Source organism: Sprattus sprattus (assembly GCF_963457725.1).
Source record: "Sprattus sprattus genome assembly, chromosome: 9".
In the NCBI taxonomy this organism is placed as follows: Eukaryota; Metazoa; Chordata; class Actinopteri; order Clupeiformes; family Clupeidae; genus Sprattus; species Sprattus sprattus.
The window spans coordinates 27523228-27550783 of record NC_137928.1 but is presented as its reverse complement, the minus strand read 5'-3'; the positions used below and the strand labels follow the sequence as shown (position 1 = coordinate 27550783).

Sequence of the window (27556 nt, the reverse complement as noted above, 5' to 3'; positions counted from 1 at the left end):
CGGCGACCATCACTTCAGATGATATGAAAACTGATCAACAGCAGCAAAAAAAGTAGAAAAAATGCAAGCCCACGTATAATTACACAATACCTCCTCCTCAGCAGCAATCAAAAAAGTGAAAAAAGGACGAAAAAAAAACCAGATGCAATCACGAGGAATTCATAGATGCAAGTAATGCATGCTTTAGGGTTACAATATGCTTGACGAAAAAGAAAAATAAAACCTGATATACTCTCCAACGTGTCAAAAAGTAATTCGTGGTTATGACTTGCATTCAGTAAATATACCCCAACAGAGGAAAAAGCTGAAAGATGTTTCTCAGCTGAATAAGGAAAAGCGATGGACCTGATAGGAACCAATGGACCTGATAGGAACCTGATAGGAACCAATGGACTTTGCATTCTAACCATTTTATAGTCCTAGCTGACTGAAATATATGAATATATTTGCAGCATACATATTATATATATATACACATGAATATATATTGATGTACATTTTTAAAGAGATTTGTATGCAGTGGTTGATCTGGCTACAGGCATCTGCCTTGGAGACAGACACACTGTTGCTGCTAACTGTAGGATTCATACAGTCGGGCAAGATGGATGGGGGAAAGGGAAAACATGAAGATGGGGTGTGGTTTTTATTTTGGCCAATTATTTTGTAGCATTTCATCTAAAATAGACCATATGCATGCCTCTCTCAAGCACAGCAAGCCTAAAGTCCAATGTTCTTATTCAAAGGGAAACTGCCCTGATGGAGATCGTTATTTACGTCTTCTGTGCCGCCGCTAGCGGGTGAGGCCCCAATGATCAGTGGTTAATTTACATACTGGTGAAAACAGTGCTAGTTACCCCTAACTCCACACGTCTTCACGTTGTCTTTGCCTTGCTGTGTGAGGGGCTGGCCTATATCGATAGCGCATGCCGTGCCTGTATGAGCCTGATCCGCCCCAGATGACCCCCTGCATGGGTGCAAGTCAGGAGGGATGAAGACCCCCCACCTTCACCCCAGACCGCCCCACCCTCACCCCAGCCCTAGCCAGTCAGGCCTTCCCTACTCACAACCTGTATTTGTACGATACATATATATTTATGTATATTTATATATCCACATTTATGTATTCGCACAATATTGGCATGCTTTGAGCAAACAGTACACCATCACTCGAAAAAAATGCAAGTGGGCCTACTAGCATCTGCAGGGTTGTCCTATTGGGAATGGAGGCACTATATGGTCTTAATAGTGCTGCAGCGAGCACTACAATCTGTCACACTGTTTAAAAAGTAACCCTCGGTTTTTCGTCAACTCACGCCCAAGAAGATCTGCACACTGACTCTAGCGAGAAGTGAGATTTTGTTCTATTGAAAAGGTGAATGGAGGTCTTTAATAGAGTTTGGTCAGCATGATTAATATTGCTCAGTCCTGGTTTGGATGTATAAAAACACATGAGCAGCAAACACACCGATTACAGTAAAGGCAGAAGCTCTCTAACTGTAGACACTTATGTGGTGTTTGGAATGAAATTGGAGACATATTTCCTGGGTTTATGTCTTTGAGGTCACATCTGCCGAGTCAAGCAGTGGGCTCCCCATTCAAAGATCCCTGGAGATAAAGAGCCTCGGGTGTACTTCGAATCGAGTTCCTTCTCTGCCCCAAGTATAGACGACAAAGCACTTGATACACGCTGAATATCCCCCATCCATCGAATGTCACTGAAAATGGTAGCTAATAGACCTGTCATGTCTACACTTTTTTTGACCAAAAAGACACCTTCACCATTTTGTTATTCATCACTCTTCTATCTGTGAACTCAGACATTTTCAATTTCTGGTTTTCCAGAACCAGATATTTTAGTGACAAGTATTTATCAAAGGCTTTTCCATCCTCGTCTAAAGACTGTGAGCTGGTGAGCTGTAGTGGAATTGGAGTGAGAAATCTAAAAATAACTGCAAAATCTACAACCTGTCAGAACCACACATTTTATTGATAGTGCATACTAATAGTCTTTTTTTCTTTTTTAAGACAAGGGCCAGAATAAAATGTAAGAAAATGTCAATGATGTCCAAATCATTACTATGTTTTTCCACTGAGGAGAATGATTTTGCATACTGTATTGTACATTGCACATATCTTCGAAGACTGTTCTTGCCAATTCTTAGTCATTCACTGCTAATTGAATTAAATGCATCAAGTACGTGCTGTTCGGTGTCTGTAAAACAGTGACTTTATATCCAAGTATCTTTTTAGCAGTTTAGTTCTCTTTTGGATATGTATGTTTTTCAGACCTTTATTGTGTACATTTTGCATGTATGGGAATAAACTTTAACATGCATGGTCAATGGTGAGTCTTACTTGTGTAGTTACTGTTTTAATCAAACCATCCCGTTTCCACAAAATTAAGCTGATTGCTGTTATATATTAAAAACTTAGCTTTTTTTCAAGATTTCACATAATTGGCGTTCCTCTGTGGCTTCCATCACAAAAGTAGATTCTCTGAGGAAATAAAACTTTTAGTTTGAGACTCCCCAAGGTTCTGTAATCAGCTATTTACAGGGGCAGCCGTGGCTTACAGGTTAGAGAATCAGGCTTGTTACCGGTATTGCTCTCACCTCGCTCAGCATCCACAGATAAAGTGCCCTTCAGCAGGGCACCTTACTCCCAATTACTCGCTGGGCACTGCTGCCCACTGCTCCTATTGTGTGCTTAGCACCCCCAATGTGTGTGTGACCACTGCTCCTGCATAAAGGATAGAATGTAACTGAAAGTGTGTGAAAAATAAAGAGAATTTAACTTAACAGAAGGCGTTGGTGATGTATACAATACATACGGAGATCCTGTTGGAAGCTGGCAAGAAATGCTTTAAATAATGATGAACCTAAAACCCAAACTGTGTCTGGTCCTTCAACATCAGCTGGGTTAACCCGTGTTTCATGGCAGGCATTATGTCAGCTTCGTGGCCCTGAGCAATGTGTTGCCCAAAAATCATTCGATTTGACGAGTCAGAAGGTGAACCTTACGCTCTCTCTTAAAAACACACTTCCGTACACCAGCCTCCATATTTCATAGTCCTGACTGAAGGGGGGCTGAATAATGCATGACTTAGGAAACGGCACAAGATCTACTGCCTGGTTGGGCACTCCAGTCCACAACGCTTTTGTGATTCCTCAGAATTGCCTAACACCATCTGTTTGCACATGCACATTCACAACAGGCACACTCTCACTGCAACATGGGCTCTTACAAACAGAGCCTGGATTACTGGTTTCATTTTTTATTAATAATAATAATAATCATATACAGTAGCATCAAAATAAAAATGAATTACATTTTACATGGGGAGGAGCCTTAACAACCATCAGTCAGAATTTCAGACAACTCATTCCACCATTTGTTTATCCTCATAAAAGAAAAATGAAAGCTTCATGGTAAGGACACCAACCTGTTCAGCAAAATGAAGTACTGTTAATCATGGGGCCCAACACACACTTACAAAACTGAGTGAAAAGTGTTAAAATGACCATCTGAACCAGATCATTTGATTGTCACTCTCATCGCATATGTTTAGAAGGATCAGTAACTAATTCGTTTCATCCTTGGATCAAAAGGGAAAAGCTCTTCAGGCTCTGTTCTGGCTGGAGTGTGTGCTTCATCACTGGAGGGTCAGCAGCCTGGCACACGTTGCACACGGTTGCTCTTTCAGAGGTCACAGTGAGAGGGGCTTCATTATTCTCACAGTACACAGTTTTCCATTACGCTCCAGTAAGCAACGTATTAGACAAAAGGCCCTTAAATATTCACAAGCGCCACACTGCAATAGCTCAGGAGCTCCAGGCAAGCACAATATGGAGCTGGTCTCACACACACACACACACACACACACACACACACACACACACACTGCAAGAATGCTAACAAACAGAATAAAATGGTCTATTGAGCAAGGGCCACCCAAACATTGGTTGCACTTTAAAAAAGGTCTTTCACAAGCACAAAGTGCAATCCAATTGCTGAAGTGATGTTTCCTTGCTGAAAAATCTTGGCATTGGTTACAAATTGTTGCCTACTTAATTTCCTTGAAACATCATTCCTGGCACACACGAGCCAACAAATGTTTGGCTGCGCTGTAAAAAGAAATCTGGAAGTTCAGCCGGGGACATGGCGTCCATGTTGTCAGAAGTGTCGGGTCTGTAAATGTTACAGGTGTGCGATGGGGCATTATTCAGACAGGGCAGGGTAAAGGCGGACTGCTTGCAGAGAGCTACTGGTGACGGATGACAGCCTCCTGTGGGGAATGGTGTGCTGCCCCCACCCCCCTACAGGCAGGAAGGAGCGCCATCATGTCCACTGCACCACGGCCATCCCTCCATCCAATCTCCCCCTCTAGCCATCTTTCTCCCGCACTGCCTTCACCTCCATTACTAGAAAACAATCTCATTATGATCATTTTGCTGTGTGCTATGACAGCTATTTACTAAGCCAATGGTCCATAGCTTGAAATCTGAGTTTTAGAAATGACAGTAAGAGCCCCATTACCCACTCAAAGGGACTTCATTTCCAGAAAATATCAGATGGCAAGATACACAAATAGGGACGTAGGAAGATCAAACAGATTTCTGTTCACTGATAAGTGTGCTGAAACACCAAGACTTCAAGTTATCCCATCCATATAAAAGCCATTTGGTTATGGTCTGCTCTGCTCTGCCTACATACAATTGCACCACTACCTAAATTACTTGAAACAGAGCTGCTGAGCATAAAATTATATCTATGTACATTATTTACAGAAAAGGGGAGGGTCATTCTGCAGACTTCCATATGCTGACTGTGTGAAGACAACGCCTGAGATCAAAAACTTCAGAAAAAAAAAACTATCAGAGGATGAAGCTCGATTTCAATATAACTTCAATAAGAACTAAACACCAAGTGGAGACCCCAATGTAAAACCGCACACAAAGGGAGAGTATTCTTTTATGAAGAATGGATGTGCCTGTTGGTCCAGAAGGTCATGAAAGAAACATTCATGTCTAGTGCAGGCAGCAGTGAGATCCTTGGCCAACGCTGATGCTCTAACAAGGCGAGAGAATGATGACAGGCCCATTACATGGGCAGGACCACGGTGACAGGGCCATCAGACATGGATGGCACTCATGAACCTAGTGCCTTCAGCCTGCTGCCTTAGCAAAGGAGAACTGTCTGATGTGGAGGAAGCCTCGTTTATCAGGAGTCCAGCACCAAACACAATGGAACCAAAGGGGTAGGAGATGACCAAATGGCAGTGGCTTGTGGCGAACAGTGCTATCTAGACTTCCACCGCCACTTGGCAGCTTCTCTTGCGGTTGCTAGTGCTACCGGTTATACGGGCATCGCTGTACATGTGCTTCTTTCTTTCCTTCCTTCCTTCCTTCACTCTCTCTCTCTCTCTTTCTCTCACTTGAAACCATTGATTTTCAGCTTGCATATTCATCAAGGAGAGAGCACTGGCCTGCTTCCACGATCACGCTCCAGTTCTCTAAAATGCCTTCTGTGGCTTCCTGAGAAGCAGGCAGAGACATGCGTACATGAGGAAACCTCACGGTCTGGCAGGATTGGCCATTAACACTCTTCTTACAGGGACCACCGAGGGTGACTCCTGTCCCTGTAACACTTAGAGCCTCCTCCTCAAACAGAACAGTTTCAGATCGGTCAGCAATGCATTGTATTCGGATTAATGTATGGGTTATATATCCCAGATGGGTTAAATGGCAAATCTTAAAAAGGTGGATGAAAGCTTTTTGGATGCCTACTATCACACATTTTTTTTAACATTTATGTGAATAATTTATTAATGAACAGGTTACATAACATGATGGACATCCTCCTCCAATAAAAGGACCATGACATCAAAATGCCTTCCAGAAAGGAAAGAAAAGAAAAATTAAAATCACCATGGATGGCACAATTTCTTGTTGCTCTTTCCTTAAGTATTGTTTGATTTTGCTTGTTTAAAAACAGAAATTCCAGATTAGTAAGTCCCATCCCCATCTTATTTGGTCTCTGTTCCCTTCTCCTCGCCCCACAGTACAAGTGTTTGTGGGGGAAAGGATAACCCAATTTTTTTTGCTGGACTGCACCAAACTACCACCCCTCCCACTGATAAATACAAATAAGGAAGTCCATGCTGGCCACAATCAATGCCATTATCTGATTAGGCCAAGTGGGCGTTTGCTTGGCAGCCTCCTGGGTCCTCCTATCGCTAAGTCCATGCTTCCAGGTTCTACCACAACTCGCAGTATGCCAGAGGGAAAAAAAGCAATTGGTCAGAGTCCATGTCCATCAGTGAAATGCGTAAAGCAGCAAGAGAATGGTGCAAACGCCAATGACTCCGCCCAAAATTAATGAGTCCCGCCTCTTCCTCAAGTTGATTCGCTGAATGAGGCTATTGATGGCTGGAAAACGATCTGAAATTCGGTTAAGGAAAGAAATAACAAAACCCTAAAACCCCCTGATCATTCAGCAGCCTCTGACACCCTCGTGTCTTGTACTCACCACAACTGGGCATTGAAGCTGCATTGAAGCCTCTTATCTAGAGAGTCACTAAACAAAGGTTTTCTTGGGCGAGAGTTTGAGGTTGAGGCTCAGCTCCGCACTAAAAGAGTAGCCCGTCACTAGCAGCCCTTCTGCCGTAAACAGGTCCATCAGGGTGTAGGTGTGGGGGTATGAGGGAGAGAGAATCATCTGCTTGACTCTGTGGACAGCTTGATTAGGCCTTTCACTAGGTGCCGCGGCGTCAGCACAGATGGGGACTAAAATAAACTGCTTTTGATTCACAACAACTTACCTGCAGTGATCTGTCATAATTAAGAATTTAAAGGTTTTTTTACTTCAAAATGAGAACAATTTGAATAATGTATCACTCATTATGAGAAACAAAAAGGCATGCCTAGTCTAAAAAAGGTTAATTAGTTCTTCACATTCAAGTTCTACGTACACCATATCTATTGAGTTTTTTGATGTCAAACTAAAAACAAAACAAACATTAAAAACTACAATAGATGATGAAGTAAATGAGGTCTTTCCTAACATCTACAATATCAGCATGCATGGGACATTTTAAGGGTGTGTGGATAGCAATAGACAAACTTGAATTTTACAGGTTAAATAGTGAAGGGTGCAGAGCCCATTATATAGGGCTCCCCTTACGACAGCAGTAAAACAGTTCAAATAACAGCTGTGCAGAACATGGAGGATTTCCATTAGTGACAACGGCACTGCGGCAGATATGCAAGCTTGTACATTTTATTTACACCCTTGCTGTCACGCACACTCACAGAGATCAAAGGATACTGGCCAAAGTGTTGACCCTGCTCTGTATGGACTTCAAAAACCCCCGCTGCGAGGTCATGTTCTCCTTAGTTGCCATGGCAATGCTGGAGAGAAGAGAGAAAAATGGGTACAACAACAAAACAGGTTTAGGCGATGAGGAGCGACCTTAGTACCACACGCGTGGTGGAGATTCTCTTTGATCACTTTTTTTCAAGACAGACAAGTGCAGCAACCTTCACCATAATGGATTTTGTGTGTGTGTGTGTGTGTGTGCGTGTGCGTGTGTGTGTGTGTGTGTGTGTGTGTGTGTGTGTGTGTGTGTGTGTGTGTGTGTGTGTGTGTGTGTGTGTGGCAGGTTGGTTAGTTTGTTCGGGTGGTGGACGTAACTGTGGGGTTCACTCTGAACTAACACAGGAAGGGTGGATCAGCATTAACGTGATGCTGAAAACACAGGGGATATTACCAGAACACAGCTCAAAGCACACCGTCAGAATGTCTCCGGAAAAATTATCCTCTAATACAGATTAATATCCCAAGCCATAGCAGGCAGAAGACAAAAAGGGAGGCAGAGCACAAATTATTTCCATTAGAGCGGACATACAAATGTGTCTGTCCCTTGGGATTGTACGAGTCGCTTGAAGTTTGAGAGATCCAAGAGTGTTTATGTGCCATTTGTAAGAAGTCCGACATTTCTAAGAGGCCCTCTCGTAGTGTGGGAGACTGATCTGAAGACACCTTGAGCTAGTAGGAACAGAAGCTTGCCCTTCTTTGGGGCATTTGAGCTGACTCAGTCTTCTTGTTGTGGGCTGGAAGGGTATTACATTTCCCAGTGACGCCGTAGATCACTCAAGGCTGGGCTCAGCAGCTTTGGGAGGTGTAACATATAGCCTGGCACTGCCTGCCTATTCCCCATCCTCCCAAAGGTAGCGCAGGCTGCAGCCCATCCACTGCCAGACCCCAACTCTACCTGCGTAGTTAGAGCTGTCTGAACTGGGAGCGGTGCAGAGCCATTGTTAAGGCAGGGCCCTGCGCAGGAAAACAACCCAGACGGAGAGGACTTGTTTGGCTGCTGCTGTACAATAGAACAATTGCCTTGTGCACTGACCACATCACAGTCTGCAAATATAATGATGATGACTCACAATGAGGCTGCTCCATGGCGTGACAGCTGCCTGCTTTCATGTTATGGAAACTAACAAAAAGCTAACCGCAAACAAAAGGGAATGACAAGGACAAGAGAGTGAAGAGAGTGTTTGATAATAGGCAGGTAGAAAACAACAGCCCACGCGGTCCTCTGAGGACAGGCAAGAGAGTCTGGGGACGTGGCCCAAAGGTGCCTCCAGTTATAAACAACCCAACCTCTGCCCCCGGGTGGACTTTCATGGCTAGCCCCTCCAGGGTCCAGGGAGATACATCATATGGGTGAGTGAGTGGCTGTGTGTGTGACCATAATGAAGTAAGTGCGTGTGTGCGTGCGTGTGTGCGTGTGCGTGTGTGTGTGTGTGTGTGTGTGTGTGTGCCCATACTGAATTAAGTGTGTGTGTGTGTACTTGTGGGCTTGTCTAGATTTCTGTTTAGATGTGTGTGTGTGTGACCATACTGAAGTAAGTGCGTGTGTGTGTGTGTACGTGTAAGCTTGTGTAGATGTGTGTGTGTGTGTGTGAGTGAGCATATTGGAGTGTGTGTGTGCACGTGTGAGCTTGTCTAGATGTGTGTGTGTGTGTGTGAGTGAGCATATTGGAGTGTGTGTGTGCACGTGTGAGCTTGTCTAGATGTGTGTGTGTGTGTGTGTGTGTGAGAGCATATTGGAATGTGTGTGTATTGATTTCCAACACGATGCTTAGGGTGAGAATGGAAGCAGATGGAACAGACATCTTTGCCACATGAAGCCCTTCTACTTCTTATACAGAAATGATTCCATAGAGGGGGATTTAGTTAAACCCTGAGGTACATTGGGAATGAAAGTACCCCATCGGGTTCACCAGTCTGCATTAATCATGATGATGGTACTCCGGGGTCGTAAATAACATACCACCGCAGCAAGGATCATAGCATAGTATTCATACTGTATCCACAATGCACCATATGCAATCTGTGAATTCACTCAAGTCAACATGAAGAACAACAGTAGAACATCAGGGAAACGGCATGACAGAATAGCTTGGCTGGGGCACAATACAGACACAGCTTTTTGGCATCTTTTTTGGCATCTTCGCTCAGTAAAGGGCTATAAAGTTGGGAGTTCATCTAAAGTTGCTCCTTGGCATCTCAAAGTAAAAGACAGATGCACAAAGTAAACATGCCCCTTGTGACTCCCCAGAGTGATGAAAGTTTAAACGCCGTGTTCCTACGCAGACTCTGCTGTGCCGAGTAAAAACGCAGAGAGGGCCCAGAATGATGCAGGCTGGTTGCTGTTGGGCAATTTTCTGCTTGGCCGAGGAGGAGGACAAGGAGGGGGATGAGGAGGAGGAGGGGGAGGAGGAGGAGGGGGATGAGGAGGAGGCGGCAGCATTGCTGCACGGCCCACAGGTCTCCTTAATTAAACACCTGTCCCTGCGGGCGCCCGCAGGCTTCCACATCAATGCCCCAAAGAGAGGAAGACGAGGGGGAAGAAAGAGATGGGGAGGGGGAGAAGAAGGAGAAGAAAGGGTGTGGAAGAAGAGGAGGAGGACGTGCAGAACTGAGCAGAGAGTAGATTAGGGGGTGGGGTGGGTTGGGGGGTTCCAGTGTGCAGTGCACATCCCAGCAGGCAGCCCCTTTGTTTCTTTTTGAAGGTGAGGAACTCTTTTCTGGGCCAGAATGAACGGACAGAGGGCTTAAAAGGAGTTCCACGGGACAACTGGGCTTCCCTGTTCTCTCACTTTTATAGATAAGAAGAAGAAAAAAAGACACCCTAGCTGCCAAGAGAGCTTTTCTGCCAGCTCCACTCAGGAGAGCAGATCTGCTTTGAGTGCAATCAAGAGAGAGAGAGAGAGAGAGAGAGAGAGAGAGAGAGAGAGAGAATCAAATGGGATTAGAGAATGGACAAGTAATGGGTCAGTGGCTTCATGCTGCCCATTGATTGAGGTCTCTCTCTACACAGAAGTGGAAGTGTCGCTTAATGGTAATACACACAGCTGCATCACCAGTGTGGTAATACACACAGCTGCATCACCAGTGTGGTAATACACACAGCTGCATCACCAACCAGCCCAACACTGACTGTGGATGGAGGAGGAGGGTATGGACAGGGGTCACACATTGGTGGCAACCTTAACCAAAATTAAATGAGAAAAGTTAGCTTGAAGACATGATAAGTGAAAGTAAACTGAATGTAGGGAGTCAGAAGTACATCAGTGGATTTCAACCCAATCGTCTGTAATTACTAGTACAAATCAATTGATGTATGCTAAAACATTCTTTAGGCAGGCAAACTGACAGACAAAGGCAGGCAAAATAAAATCTAAAGTTGTGTTGGTTTACATACGTGTGTGTGTGTGTGGTGCATCACACTCACCTTATAGTGTCTTCCATCAGTCTGTCTGAGCTGTGGGGAGACGGGGACAGAAGAGAAGAGAAGAGAGTGATTGATTAGAGGGGCTGGGTAACGGAGTGCAAACAGGCTCTCCTGAATGACTGGAGCTGTCCCGCTCGCTCTCTCCTCTCAAGGGGAGTCAGGGTCAGCACAGAGGTGATCGACACCATGCTGCTGTGAATCCTGATCGCTCACTTGCACACGCACACATAACTCTTTCTCACGCGCGCGCACACACGCACACACGCGCACACACACACACACACACACACACACACACACACACACACACACACACACACACACACACACACACACACACACACACACACACACACACACACACACACACACACACACACACACACACACACACACACACACACACACACACACACACACACACACACACACACACACACACACACACACACACACACACACAAACACACACATTCACTCTTCTTCCTGTTGCTGCAAAATGCTGCTGTGCTTGGCTGAGTCCCCAATCTCACAGCCCCCCCCCCCCAGCCACTATGGGCTCCCTGTTCCAGCACAGTCTTCAAATGTTCTGAATACAAAACCTCAGACATTACAGCACACACAAACAGTCCTATTAACACACACATTGGAGTGCAATCTCACACACGCACAAAGGCTAAGGCCGCTCATCCTTCTCAGAAGCGTTAGGGGATATCACTGCAGTAATGATGCTCAGCAATCCTTGGTGAAATGTGAGTGGATGAGCGATGACTGTTTAATTCATTGCAGTTAAACCAAAATAGCCTTGATAGAAATGGCCAGGCTGGGCTGTAGTTGACTGAAAAAAAAAAAAACTTTTGAAGACTGCCTGTCTCGTATTACCAGGGCACAGCAAACTGGTGTCATGGGGCTATTGTATGTAGAACAACACAAATTCATTTCAAAATGCCTTTTGACTGTAAATTGTTCTTTTCTGTTATTTTTCTGCATGCTTTAATCCAAGACCCAGCTGCTGACATTAGTCTGTAATTACGACTCTCTCAAGCAGTAAACACAGGCAACACGGATGGCTCCCTTGGCTCCCAGTGTGCCGCAGTGGCTCTGAATGAATACAGAAATATCAGGGTTACTACGTGAGGGAGGAGAGGGCTGACAGCTGACAAGTTTCCCATTTCCTTTTGAGTGACAGGTGTCACACGGGACAAATCCTGTTTGATGGTGTCTGGATGAGAGCGAAACACAAGACTCTGGTTTCTACTTCCAACGAGAGGAGCTTGTCTCTCTGTCTGGGTGTGCGGATCCTGAAGAACGGGCTGGTCCGTGGAGAAAGAGCTAAGAGGCCCAAACAGATGATGGGAAATGGAGTCTAATGGGCCATATGGTGCATTCTAAACGACTGCTGTTCTCTCTCTCTCTCTCTCTCACACACACACACACACACACACACACACACACACACACACACACACACACACACAAACAGCTAATGACAAGAAAATAATACACAATTTCTCTTGTTCTAGTTCATGCTCAACAATCAAACTTTGCCTAAAGTTAAGCTTGCAAAAGTAGTTTGACAGACCTCTTGCATTTAAGAGCACACTAAATCTCACTAAATGTGTCAGGACTTCCCAAACCCCTCTGATACATCTATGCCTTCTGAGATAGCAGGGCCACACCATAAGCACGAGAGAGGCTCCATCCATTACCTCAGTGGCCAAGAGACATTAACCTTGTGAGGGCAGAACACATCCTGGGGTCAAATGATCAATAATGAGCTCTGGGGATTTCCCTATTATGCAGCCATTCCTAACAGACACCAAAATGGACCACAATGCCGCCAGAGTACTGGGATGGCACAGGGAGTCCCAGGCACAGGTGCCTTTTGCGGCTGGCGAGCTGCTCCGAGCTGAAAATAGGAAATTAAGTGCAGCTCTGCCCTACTCATTTATCTAAATCTAGTGGCGATGACAACAGGGAGCCACCCTCTCTCTGGCACAGAGCCCTGTCCTCATACACATGAGTTAGAGGCAAAACACTGGAGCCAAACAGGAGCAGGTCCAGGAGAGCTGCTTCAAATGCCACCATTAATGTACCTGAAAGGGCAAAATACAGCTGTAGCAAAAAACTGTCAGAAGACCTTGATGCCTACCCTCCATCATTCCAAAGGGGAAAACACAAGCATACCTCCAACTAGCCCGACAAAGACGAAAATGTGGGTCATTTTACTCAGAGACTAGCAAAGCCCAAAAGCCCAATGCATATAACCTAGTTCTACACTGCATGAATAGCCTTCAGGTGCCCCAAGCAGCATTTGAACCCAATGTCATTGTAAACTTATTAACACACAATAATGAATTGCCAGATGCTGGTCTGGGGAAGCAGGGTTGGGAGAACGGGGTGAAGGGGAGTGTAGCGCTACAGCACCAGTCTGCTGGGGCTTTCCCCTTGTGAGCTCACTGCGAACGCCACGCTGCCCCTGCAGGCCTTGTGTTGAAAACAGCCGCTGGCCAGGACTCAAGCACTCTGGTGACGGATGCATTAGTTCAATTACATTAACAAACAGCACTGCACACTACTGAGAGCCTGGTAATGATGGGAAGACATCAGGGAGGGGTCGCTCAAAACAGATGAGTAAAAGCACAATAGGGAAGACCTGACTGAGTGAGCAAGTCATATGAATAACGGAAACACTGCTCAGCATTTCAAGGGCTGTTAAATGACTTGGCATTTTTTTGTCGTGGTATTCATTTATTGGATGTATTCAAGGCTCAATAGGCTACTTCTCTTTTTCCAATGCTTTCCGACAATCACAGGCAAGCCATTTCTTCAGACTGATCCACAAAGGAGGCTTTGGACACATGTTGAACTTTTCTTGCCACATCTTCTTCTTTAAAAGATATTTAGTTACCAGTCAATGAAGCTACAGATTTCCAGTAACATAAAAATGTCAGCGATAGCTCCACCCAAAAGTGAAAAAAAAACGTATTAAATGTGCTCAAGATAAAGGCCCACAGAACACATTGCTCCTCATGATCCAAGCTGTCCAATCTCCTGTGTTTGGACACAGCCCTGGCCCAAAACATATTAGCTTGAAACGGGCCATAAACCATGGCAGCCAATCAACACGGTACTTTAGGAGCATGGGAGGGAGGGGTGTAATTTCATTAGCTGGTGAGCTCAAAAATCAACAACCTTTAGAGAAACTGAATCATGGACTCACCCTTTAAAGAAGCATTACGGAATTCTGGTCTAAAACTGGCAAGCTACCTACCTAAAAGCATGCAGAAACCTTGCAAACACCACCAACAGCCCAGTTGGCATTGATGAAAGCCTGCAAACATGCCAACTGGTATCTTTTGGCGATATTATTGGTGATATCACGCTGTAAACCCTTTTAGACCCGAACTGAAGAACACCACAGCCTGGGAAACTAGTGGGAACGACAAGTGTGTTGATCGGTCTTTCACATGACAATATAGTATTAAAAGTAATTGGTCATAAAAAACGTAAAAACAAAACAAAAAGTGGCAAATTGTTACACAGTGTCTTTAATTAATAAGCTTGTCTGTCAGTCTACTGACAGCCAAGATATCGGCTATTTCATGACATTGCGTCCTCCCGATCCCTCAGCCACAAAATCCCATTCACCACATCTTGTTTTTCTGACTGAAACAGATGCCCACGGTGCTTGAGACCGAACAGGCAGCAGTTGATGTATGCCTTTGGGTGGAACATTTTAAGGCCAAGCCTGCAGGTGCCTAACAATCTGTAACATGCAGTGAGCCACTTGTCACTGAGAGCACAGACTGTTTCGGAGGGGAGACTGATGTGGTCATGTCTCTGGAGGTGTGAGCTGCACCATCAGCAGAAGCAGCCGGTAGGACAGATGAGAGGGATCACCTGACTAAAAGCATGAAAGGAATACAACCAAGCAGGACCTGCGCTCTTAGAGCCTCTGTGTTTGGCTCCCTCAAAGGCCAAGTGTATTTCTATCAGACAAACTGAATGACTGCACTGCTGTACAAAGCAGAGTAGTTAAATCCTCAGAGAGAATACTCTCTCGTATGGCGCACTCGGCAGACAGCTGACATCAGTTATATCTCCTAGTTAAGCTGACTGATAGATTCGGAAGATTGACACAAAATGGTGGGGCTCATTCCCTCTCTGAAATCTGATGACCAAACACTTTTACTATCCAGATGTGACCTAAACATCATGCTAACACCAGGTGTGGGACCTCGCTTAAAGGTTGATGGAAACAACTCTTCAGAAAAGAGACACATTTACTGTGAAACTAGTGTACTTATTACCCATAATCTCATATTCAGACACCTTTACCCACCCAGACTATACAGTGGGGAAAATAAGTATTTGAACCCCTACCGATTTTGCAAGTTTGGCCACTCGCAAAGAAATGTGTGATCTAGAATTGTAATGGTAAGTGTATTTTAACAGTGAGAAACAGAATATCAAAAACAAAAACCAGAAAACTGCATTTTATAACATTTATGACTTTATTTGCATTTGATGCAAAAAATAAGTATTTGAACCCCTAGCAAAACATGACTTAGTACTTGATGGAATAACCCTTGTTGGCAAGCACAGACGTCAGACGTTTCTTGTAGTTGGTCACCAGGTTTACACACATCTCAGGAGGGATTTTGGTCCACTCCTCTTTGCAGAACCTCTCCAAATCCTTATGGTTGCGTTTCAATGGGAGGGAATGAGGTTCAAGCCCAATATTCCACGTTACATGGCCCCATCCATAGTCCCCTCGATGCGGTGGAGTCGTCCTGTACCCTTGGCAGAGAAACAGCCCAAAGCATAATGTTTCCACCACCATGCTTGACGGTGGGGATGGTGTCATATTCAGCATTCTTCCCCCTCCAAACGCGGCAAGTCTAGTTGATGCCAAAGAGCTTGATTTTGGTCGCATCTGAACACATCCTGTCTCCCAATCCTCCTTAGAATCATACAAGTGTTCATTGGCAAATTTCAGATGGCCCTGTACATGTGCTTCCTTGAGCAGGGGGACCTTGCGAATGCTGCAGTACTTCAAATAATTACGGCGTAGTGTGTTGCCAATGGTTTTCTTGGTGACTGTGGTCCGAGCTGCCTTGAGATCATTCACAAGCTCCCCCTGTGTAGTTCTGGGGTTATTCTGCACCTTTCGGATGATCACCAATACCGCATGAGGGGATATCTTGCATGGAGCCCCTGACCTAGAGCGGGTGACAGTTGTTTGGTGTTGCTTCCATTTATGAATAATCGCACCAATAGTTATCTGCTTCTCACCAAGCTGCTTGGCAATGGTTTTGTCGCCCATTCCAGCCTTGTGCAGGTCTACAATCTTATCTCTGACGTCCTTGGACAACTCTTTGTTCTTGCCCATGGTGGTGAGGTTGAAAGTGTGAAGTATGATTCTTTGGACAGGTTTCTTTTATACAGGTCACCAGTTGAGATCAGGTATACCTTGTTAGACCTAATGAGGACCAATCTGTGTGCTTCTTGGGCACATAACTGGCCATTGGGAGCCAGAATTCTTTCTGTTTGCTTGGGGGTTCAAATACTTATTTTTTGCATCAAATGCAAATAAAGTCATAATTCTTATAAAATGCAGTTTTCTGGATTTTTTTTGTTGATATTCTGTTTCTCACTGTTAAAATACACCTACCATTACAACAGATCAGACATTTCTTTGCAAGTGGCCAAACTTGCGAAATCGGCAGGGGTTCAAATACTTATGTTCCCCACTGTATATTAGTGTTCTACTGTGTAACTATGACCAACAGCTCCATGTTGTATTCTACTTCTATGCATTCTGACATTGTTGCATACTTGATTCTGACTGGTTTCCTTGCTTAAGGTAAAGCAGCAGATAAAATGTTGACTTATCAACCGACTGGAATAGGTTGAAATAGAATGCATGATTCAAAGCTCTGTTGAATTGTTTTGGTTATACACATGCTAAATTCCTCGTGCTATTGGTTAGGGACTTCCCAAAGCAGCCTCTCTCTTTTTTTAGGATTTTAGGAGGTCTCAGCCTCCTATGCTACCAATCTCCATAGATGGTGTCAGTGTGGAGGTGGTCAGCACCTACAAGTACTTAGGAGTTCATCTGGACAGTAAACTAGACTGGTCAGCCAACACAGATGCCATCTAAAAGAAGGGCCAGAGCCGACTCTACTTCCTGAGGAGGCTGAGGTCCTTCAATGTCTGCAACAAGCTCCTGCGCATGTTTTACCAGTCTGTTGTTGCCAGCGTCCTTTTTTATGCTGTGGTGTGCTGGGGAGGTAGCATAAAGAAGAGGGATGCAGGGCGACTAGACAGGCTGGTGAGAAAGGCAGGAGCTGTTGTTGGCACCGAACTGGACTGCCTAACAACAGTGGCGGAGAGTAGGACCCTGAGCAGGCTGCTGACCATCATGGACAATGACCAACACCCACTGTACAGTACTCTCAATAGACAGAGGAGCATTGTCAGTGGCAGACTCCTGTCACTGTCATGCTCATCGGACAGGCTGAGGAAGTCCTTTGTCCCCAGGGCCATACAGCTCTACAACGCCACGCAGAAGGGGAGGGGGAGGGAGATGGACTTCTCTGCTTGAGTCTACCTCAGTCTGCCCTCCTCTTCTCACCTCACTGTATCCCATCCCACTGGCTATACTAGCCCCTTGGACAGACTTTACTTTTACTGTACTATTTATATCACTTTGCACTATCCTCACACACACAGGCACAGTACTTTATTTGCACTATCCACTTTATTTGCACTATCCACACATGCACATGAACACTCTTTGCACTCCTCGCACTACTCTCCACTTCTTTCAACACTGTCACAATTAATGCACATAAAGGCCATATTTATCCATATTTATCTGTACCTGTAAACACCCCACCCCCTGTGTACATGTTCTCCCTATGTGTATTGTTTTTATTGTGATTCATGTATGTATGTTTGTGAGTTAAGTTAAGTGTATAAGCTACTGGATGACCTTAATTTCCCTCGGGATCAATAAAGTATCCATCTATCTATCTCACACAGTCATATGCAAGCACTCTTACCCAACAACCTAGTCTCTGTATTAGTATTATCTACTGCCTAACCCAATAGACCCCAGTACAATTCTAAAACACTGCTTCCCATTCCCTGGGAATTTTAAGACAATCAAGGAAACATTTAATTACTTAAAGCAATATTATGTAACCATTTTAATATAAATAATAGCTTCAAAACCATTTTGGTGCTACAGTGACTTGTAATCCGGAGAATGACGTCTGTGCCACTGCCACAGCACGCATGTAGCTTTGTAACTTTAATGGACAGGGCATGACACCTCTTACGAGAACTATGTAATGCAACTAGACCCTTCTGCCAGCTATAAAAAGAGGCTAGCGCAGTATTCTCTGTATGGATATCATGTAAGAGGCGACCAAAGAAACTGAGGTAGACTTTGTGGGAGGAAGAGAGGGAAATAACCAAGCAAGAGACATGAGTCAATCTCAGACAAGCTTTTACTTGTTGGCAAAGACTAAGAGAGAAAAAAGGATGCAAGTCAGATGCCAACCCGGTCTTCTTCCTGTTGGACTAGTCAGTAATAACTTACTACGGGTCTTGCCATGCTTATTGTTCGCTTGCTCGGTGTCTGGTGGTCTTAGGAAGGTTGTCGACTCGCTAGTTTTTCATCATAAACATCCCTGCCAATGTTATTCATAAAAAATAATGCAACGTTTAATGGTGTCATCCCTGTCTCACAGAGATTTGTAGTTTTTCCAGATGCCCAGTCATCAACCTCAATCCCATCTGCATCCAAATAAATGAATCTCATTCCAAAAAGTTATCAGTTTCTAATAGCATTTAAGTGCACATCAACAGTCCTTGAAAATATTTATATATATATATATATATATATATATATATATATATATATATAAATAAAATGACAGCACTACAATAACTCCAGTAGCAGGCTCAAGTTGAGTATGGATTATGAGCGGCACGATTTTTCTCAATGGTTTCTGGCTAATTTGACCATGAGGAACAAAACTAGGGTGCTGACGTTTACTGTACTGCCTACGTTGACAACGTTTGTAGCTATATTTTACCAAAGTTAATGTTGTAACTCTCATAGTGTCTGTGTCACCTGACATGGAAATTGCAACCTCAATTTCCGATAGCGTTTGATCATCAGTCTTCAAAGAGTTTTCAATAAAGATACATATGTTTACTGTCTACTCACTTTATTGACAAAGGTCTAAAGTAGTCTTCAGGTGTATACATTTAAGTCCTGAGTACTGTTTTCAAACTCTTTAGATTCAAGGAAACATGCAGGCCATTGGCAGCTATTACAGTGAAATATAGAACTGCTGTCGCGGGCTGCTATGGGGTCTAGAGGGACCTCTGCAGACGCAGAGAGAGAGTGGTGGCTGGGGTTGCGTAGAATGTGAGAGGAGAGATAAAAAACACTGGCATGGCTTAATGGAGGAAACCGGTTACGTAACAAAACATCAAACTATATCGACATAAATGATAAACTCTCATCCTCCATCTCGTTTGATAATATATTGATATACCTTAAACAGCCCATAAATCGCACTGCCCTAGATCAGTCTCTATACTCCGTAAAACATCTTGGTGCTCTCTACGGTAAGCCCGGCTCTAATGCTGTACTTACACACTACACTCTCTGAACACATCCTTGTCTTTTGAGTAGATGCTGGTCCTAGTGACAGCTGGCTACATCTGCAGAGCACCTGTGCTGGACCAGGAGAGGCAGCTGCAGGACCCGGGCCAGTCTGGAGGCTAGGCGGGTTTGCGCCATCTGTCTTTCGGAGTGCTGCTCAGTAAATCCTCCTGCTGCGGAGGGGCCCTGGCGTAAAACGAGCGTTGGGGAGTAGGGAGCAGGGAGAGGGGGTTCAGCTGGCTGATTCATGCTGTTTTTATTGGCGCAGATGAGACGAGTTTGAAGGATTTACCATTGCCTCTATCAGGCTGCAGCACACACAGTTTATGGGGAGGGGTGGGGAAACCACTGGCGCAAAGTGCCTAAATATGTGTGTGTGGTCCATGTATGTGCTTGATCAGCTTGATTGTTAGTGTTTGTTGGTGCTGGTGCATATGTGTGCGACGTCTGAGTATGTGTGGTAAGGATTCGGGCTGGAACGATGCGTCAAAGCAATCGATTATGTCGATTGTGTGCAAGTTATTAGCAGTTTGTTTATGCGCATATACGGTCATAAGTTTACATACCCTGGCAGAATTTGTGAAATATTGGCCATCTGTTCAAATAATTCGTTTTAGTTTCGACTAATCATGCAGAAAAAAATATTTTATTTAGGGATAGTAGACTGGTGAAGCTATTTGTTATAACATAATTGTGTTTGCCCTTTTAAAAACAGCCCTGATCAAAAGTTTACCTACCCTTGAATGCTTGGTCTCACAATAGCCACACAGGTTGACACACACACATTTTAAAGGCTGTTAAGGGTAAGTTTCTACACCCATGACTTGTTTAATTGTAATAGGTGTCTTAGTAACTACAGTGTATAAATATGAGTTTCTTGAGACCCCTGCACTACCTGTGCTTGATACTGAGATAAAAGATATCCAAAAGATTTCAGCCACAACTGCCAGGAAAATTGGCTGGGATGCGAAGAAAAATCCCCAAGCTACTTCAGATATCAGATGCAGTGGCTGTTTAAAGATGCACAATAAGGAGGTACGGAGGAACACCAATGGGTCATGGGTCATGTTGTAATTAAAACACAAAACAGTCGATTTACAATATGCCAAACAGCCCCTAGATAAGCCTGAACATTTTTGGTACAAAGTCATTTTGAGTGATGAGACAAACATTGTACTAGCCATTGAGGTAAGTCATACTCAACGTTATCTACAGTAATAAATGTGATATAGTAAACAACACCTTTTCTTATTAGGCCTACACGGCAGAAATAAAAAAAAATGTATGATGTATAGTAAAGGTTGAAACGGTTCCTTCGTTAACAGATTTGATGTTCAAATATGTCACTGATCTTGTTTTGTCGGTGAATGCACGGCCCGCATGACCACTGGCGCCTCGGATAGCATTCTCAACATGACTGTAAAGACATACGAGACCCCTTTCTATTGTGGAGAGGGAGGGCTTCCGTGAGATGGTCAACACATTTAGACCAGGGTACACACTTCCCTCCAGGGCCACCTCACAACGCTGATGGAGAGGAAATATGAAGAGACTCCTGAGAGAGTGAAGGTGTCACTCAAAGGTCAAAACTAAATCCACTCACCACTGAGACATACTCTGGCGTCACCTGCCAGTTTATTAATGAAGACTGGGGGAAGATTTTGTATTACTTCATCACAATGTCACTTGAAGAGTGACATACAGCTGAAAGTATTGCTGCTTGGGTGGAAAAACTGAGAAATTTGGTATATCCATGACTGAAATAATGGTCGTTGTACATGACAATGCTACTAATGTTGCTGCTGCTATAATAGGGATGTTGGAGGAGAAGCATATGATTACTTCTCTCAGGGGCGCTGGCCATACACTACAGTTAGTCATCAACCACACTCTGAAGGATACCTAGATCAGCAAGGTACTCAGGGTTGCAAGATGCCTTGTTACACATTTCAAAGGAAAGCAGCATTTAAAAGATAATAGATAGATTAATCAATAATAAAATCATGGTTAGTTGCAGCCTTAGTAAGCATGTGAGCGTGTCTGTAGTGGCAGTGGCGCACATGTCTCTGCCCTGCTCCTCAGGCAGTGGCACCCGATGCTGTCGCAGTTATTAAAGTGTTCAACAGCACAGACCTAATTCCCTCCCCTGTGTAAATCGGAGTTCACACAAGGGGCGTCTGATTTCACTCCCTCTCCTCCACCTCCTTTTCTCTCTCCCACCCTCCCTCGCTCCCTCCCATTTTCTCTCCATCCCCTGCCAGCATCATTCTTTCAAGGATTTATATGAGCCAATCTCTGCTCCAGCTACAGCCACATTAAGTCAGTCAGTCTGTCAAAAAAAAATAAAAGACACAAAAATAAAAGACAAAAGTATCTGAATAATGTTACATCAGCCTTTCTGTTCCTCCTGCAAGGTAAACTGTAGCTGTTTGTTTCAGGATTACGGCAGTGATCCATTCTTAGATTCAAGCATCTCTTGGGATGCCAGGGAAGGCTGGTGTACAGAGACCCATCTGTGGGAAACAGACAGGGGGGCAGGGGGCATGGTACTGGGGCTCTGGCATGGGTGAGTACCTGGCTGCCCTCCTGCCCAGAAAACTAGACATCAGTTTCCATTCAGACTCATAAGAGGGGCAGCCAAACTCTGGACTGTGGCAGAACCAAATGTCAGCTCTAGGGAGGGAGACCAGGCCAGCGGACCCTGTGCCATTCAGCAGGGGCTCTGGGTGCAGCCAGTCAGGCAGGTCTTCCCTAGCCACCTGCCACCTGTCTGGTCCGGACAGTCTGGAATGCACCCTCTCCTACGGCGCATACATTCCACAAATGCTCACGTGCTCATCCTCCTCCAGGCACAAACTGCTTGGAGTGCTGCCGATACAAATACAAAACCTGTTTGAGAGCCTCACAGATTTCCCTAAGTGCAGTTGTTGAAAGCAGGTGTCTGTGCAGTGAGTGGTGGTGGGGGTGGTAATGACAGCTTGCCTTTTCAAATATCGGAATGTAAAATATGTCTGACTGGAAACTAACATTAAGAACAGGGTGCGTCGTCAATATGGCCAACGCTACATCTATTTCCTATCTCAGATGAATGATATAATATTATAATGATAATGAATAAACTTCCAATCTCACAAGATCTTTAGTATTAAATATGAGTGGGGACATCCCTGAGTTCTGTTCAGCATGTAGCCGAGAGAGCCAAGAGAAACCAAGAGTACCTGCAGAGAAAGGGGCTGTCAACATCCTTTAGGGGAACCTACTGCAGCGGGGGACACAACTCAAGAATAAGCCCAGCCCGCTGGATGATAACTCCAACAGACAGCTCTAATGTTCCCTCACAAAGCAGCAGGTTTTTGAGGCGCTGCATATTGGACCTCTAGTGCCAGAGCAATACAGCAGGAGAGATTGGACTCGGTCACATGACCAAGTCATTAAGATTTGCTGCTTGCCGTGGTGGACCAACCCCCAACGCGCGCTCGCTCGCTCGCTCTCTCGCTCTCTCTCTCTCTCTCTCTCTGGATGGATTGACTGCATCATCAGGTGGATGCTAGCATTCTTCTTGTACAAGACACACTCTTAAAAATGACAGCATCACTTGAGTTATAGGCGGTAAGTGTGTCTCAAATTCCATTGAAAAAAAATAAAAAAAAATATACAAAAGCCCTTTAGAAAGCCTGCTCTGACTGCAGCGGCTCCATGTAATGTGTGACATGTGAATTGGATCCTTGATCAGCTTGTCTGAGGTGGAGGCAGGTAGATGTGTGGAGTGCAGTGGCAGAGTGCTACAGCAGGACGAGCTGTCACAGCTCATTCCCCCAAGCAGCCGCTCAGCCATTAGCCTGGCAACTACACACACACACAAACACACCAAAGCAAGGACATTACACATTAAAGCGTGCAACCAGCTAACCCTACACACCCATATGCTGAATCCTGTACGTACATCACACACACACACACACACGAATTGAAGATTGGACACTTCGTTAAAAACACACCCATTTTTCATACTAGCTACTAAACACACTCATTGCAGCCTCGACAATGCACACACTTATCACAGGAAGGACTCTACACACATAAACAGACATACATACTTTATAAGGCATTCAGTTATCATAGCCTAGCATAACATGAGAACAGATGTACATACACACTTCAAACATACTCTACGGTCTGATGGACCATCTCAGAGAGTGACATTTCCAATCAATGAAAGAATAAGTTTTACTGTGAAGCCTATGATTCTAATGAGTTTTTTGGAACACCACATTAATGTACTGCCACATTGTAACTTTGTCCTGACGTAGGACCTTGCATTCAGCCACACAGACCTGACAAGCACATAAAAGCACACCACCAGCCTCTCAAAAAACACAAATCACTTCTCTCACATATAAAACACACAGTCATCTGCCAAAATCCTACACAAACACACTTTCTCATGCAAGCATTCATCACTCACAACACAACCCACCAAAAAGACACTTATGGCCACACTCAAACACACAAACGCCCGATCCCCACCAACCCCGCCATCAACCATGTTCTGCTGCCCCCCCCCCCCCTCCTTTTCTGGTGCAGGGGGCCGACTGCAGCCAGCTCATCAGAATCACTGTCTGTGGCTGATAGGCTGGGCTCTGAGAGGGGCTGGGCAACACTACAGCGCTCTCTGCTGCACTGGGGAGAGATTTATGTTCCTGCTTCAGAGAACTGACAGCAATAAAGAAAGAAGGAGGGGAGCGAGATGGAAGAGAGATGGAGAAGGAGAGATGGAGAAATAGTGAAAGTAGGAGAACCTGGAAAGAGATGTATGGACAGAGGAGGAGGGGGAGACTGAAAAGAAGAGGTAGAAAAAAAGAAAGAAAGAAGGAAGAAAGAAAGAGAGAAAGATGACATCAAATGAATGAGGAATAGTTCACTTGATGATGTAAAAGGGGGGAAAATTCCCCACAAAAGTGATTCACTTTAAGGCAGAGGGAAAGGGTTACATAAAAAGAGCGGTAAATAGACAGAAATCAGTAGGGAAAAAGGAGAGAGAGCGAGTGTGAGTGCGTGTGTGAGCGAGAGAGGGAGAGACAGAGAGAACAAGTGTGAGTGTGTGAGCGAGAGAGAGAGAGAGTGAGAGAAAGAGAGAGAACGAGTGTGAGTGTGTGTGAGCGAGAGAAAGAAAGAGACAGAGAGAGCGAGTGTGAGCATGAGTGAGCTAGAGACAGAGAGACAGAAAGAGCGAGTGTGAGCAAGAGAGAGAGCGAGTGTGTGTGTGAGCGAGCAAGAGAGAGACAGAGAGAGTGAGTGCGGGTATGTGTGAGTGTGTAAGTGAGAGACAGAGAGAATGATTGTGAGTGTGTGTGCGAGCGAGAGAGAGAGAGAGAGAGAGTGTGAGTGTAAGTGTGTGTGTGCGGGAGAGCGAGTGAGAGTGTGTGTGAGCGAGCGAGAGACAGAGAGAGCAGGAGGGGGTGCAGTGAGTCCCCGCTGCTGCTGTGCTCCATCTGCTGCTCTGAGAGCCAAACTCGTCTGCCCTCTCCTGAACTCTCATTCTGCTGTTCCACTCCACTCCCATCCGCTCACACCTCCACCACCAGGACCTCTCGTCTCCTAACCTCTTTCCTCCGCTTCAAACAGTGAGGGCACGGGGGACAAGTTAACCTCTCTTTAGAAGACATTTCGATGGCACAAGACACAAAATCACAAGCATAACTCTAGAGATGTTGCTGAGGATGTCCACGACCTTCCAAAGTTAAAAAAGAGTCCCATCTCCCCTCCTTCGCTGTGACCTGCAATCCCTTAAGCCTGTTGGCGCAAAGGGGTATATTTTTGACAATTTCCACTTAATACTTTTGGTGATCATTTCTGTAGTACAAAGCCCTTGAAGCACCTTTTAAAGCTTATGAAATGCCAGGGGCAATCGTTACTTCATTCCAACTCTGCCATATATTTCAACCTAGCACAGAATGTCGGGCTGGGAGGAGTCAATGAAATTGATCATTTGGATTAGCTAATGGCATTCAATATTCATCCTGTAGTCAAAACGTAATTGACCACCACATCTTGCTTGCTAGCAAAATTGGCAAACTTTTCCATGCATCTATTTATTCTTTCTGTTGGATGAGTGTGAACATAGTTTCTACTTTGTAACTCAAAATATTGAAAGAGAACAAATCTCTGTATCCTGTTTAAATATCCTAGTACCAGATACTTGAATCTCACTGCATGTTTAAAGAACCAAGTGAGAGGCTGAGCCAAAGGACCCTTTCCCTGTGAGTGGGGGGGTTTGCCCTGCCACTGGCTCCATTCGTGGTGGCAGACAAGCCTGTGGATGAGAGGAGCTCTTCTCTGACATTGCTCCCCCATCACTCCTCTCCTCTGCCCATCTTGGCACAGAGACCACGGGCATGTAGAGCGGTGCCTGTGAGCTGGCTAATGAAACAGCGCAGGATACGGGCACGGGTACACAGAGGCTCTGGCATTCTGCTGGAGCGCTCATTCCACAGCACAGAGACACCAGGATGGGCAAACCCAAGGTCATTTCTTGAGCCTGTGTGGGCCAACGATGATGGTTTCATAAGGCCCTGTGCTTGCCTGCTCTGCCATGAGAGTCGGTTTGTTTTTATCTCCAAAGCCACACATGCGGCTGCTTTTTGTACTGAGCAGAGGCTGCAGGGTGGGTTTGGCCCTTTGGCAGTGGTTGGTCAGATGGTCTATCAATAGTTTTACAATAACATCAAATCACAAAGCAAAAATGAGGACATTTTGCATAATTTCACAACACAGAAATGCTGAGCTCATAAAATACATGTTACTCTTGGTTTTTTGTACAGAAAACCTGAAGAGTGGCCTTGCAAATCACTTCTACAACATGCTGCCCTTTGCATCTGACAACTCTCCTACCAAAAACTGTAAGGTGAAGAGGACTGTTCAGAGACTGGTACTGCAGTGAGGCCATGCAGTGATGTCAGACCCCACTGAACACCCATCACAGAGCCATTTGAAGGTTGAAGGTGGTATCAGACATGACAGCTGGGCAGATCTGATCTGGCAGACATCCAGTTCAGTCCTCTGACAAGTTTCAATCTCTAGTCAAAAACCACCTTCTCTGGAAAGCCCTGACTCGTACATAACACATCTGAAGAGAGACAAGCTGGGAATCCTTGTAAAAGGATGTGTGGATCAGAGCAAGATCTGCGATGTAAGGCGACAAGTACAGTCAGGCTGCTCTTTGTGGAACAGCTGACGGATGAAAAGAATTGCGGTCAGCACAACCTAAATTAGGGGCTGCACAAACAGGAGAACAACAAAGAGGCCCCCTGGGGAACCAAGAGCAGATAACTGGTAAATGAAGAAGAATTGCCTCCATCAACAAAACAGAGTATCTAATGGGAATTTAAAGGTTTACATATAATTTATAATGGTCAACAAATAGGGTAATTATCAAAAACAACTAAAATCCATCTAATTACCCTAAATGTTATTACTTAAGGGGCATCTGTGATCATTTGCATGTGCAAATCATTGTAAATAGGATGTAACAAACATAGAGTCTCTGTTGCCATGGAAACATGTACTTGATCATATTTGGGTGCCAAGGGTTCAGATATGAACTGGAGCCTAGAGATCGATTAGTCCTCATCTGCCTCCAATCGGTATTTTGGTAATGAAGAACAGTGGTGGTGCTGCAGGCCTGACCAACTGAACCCTGATTCTGCAGTAAGGCCGGAAAAGTATGCCTCCCAAAATACCCCCCCCACACACACACACACACACACTTCCTCCCTCCTTTCCAAGCTCATTGTGATTACATTAGCATATTCGTGGCCACGGGCGGAGATCCAGCTACAGGATGAGCATTCTTGCAGCCAGCACTGGTAAAACTCAGGAGACTCCTTCTCCATATGGCCGCCTAGGCGAGCCATGATGGGCTTCCGCTCGCTGGCTGGCCTGCCTGCAACCTTTACAGAAGCTCTGCTTCCTCACGCACACTCTGCCACTTCCCGCTCATTTACCTATTTTTGTTCATCTATCTTTTAAGTATAATGTATGCTTAAATGCCTTTCCTCCCTACTGAG

At 44.9% G+C, this 27556-nt stretch overlaps 1 protein-coding gene across 1 annotated transcript in view; it reads right to left on the bottom strand.

Moving 5' to 3' along the window:
* Positions 1 to 3258: 3258 nt before the first annotated feature.
* Positions 3259 to 27556, bottom strand: part of gosr1 (golgi SNAP receptor complex member 1) — a 46831-nt gene continuing 22533 nt past the window's right edge. The window contains exons 7-9 of the mRNA XM_080844254.1: positions 10802 to 10831; positions 7327 to 7409; positions 3259 to 6440 (exon numbers count right to left, since the gene is read on the bottom strand). Of these exons, the coding sequence (XP_080700380.1) occupies positions 6316 to 6440; positions 7327 to 7409; positions 10802 to 10831 (238 nt within the window). The 3' untranslated portion in view covers positions 3259 to 6315. The remainder of the gene's footprint in view (positions 6441 to 7326; positions 7410 to 10801; positions 10832 to 27556) is intronic.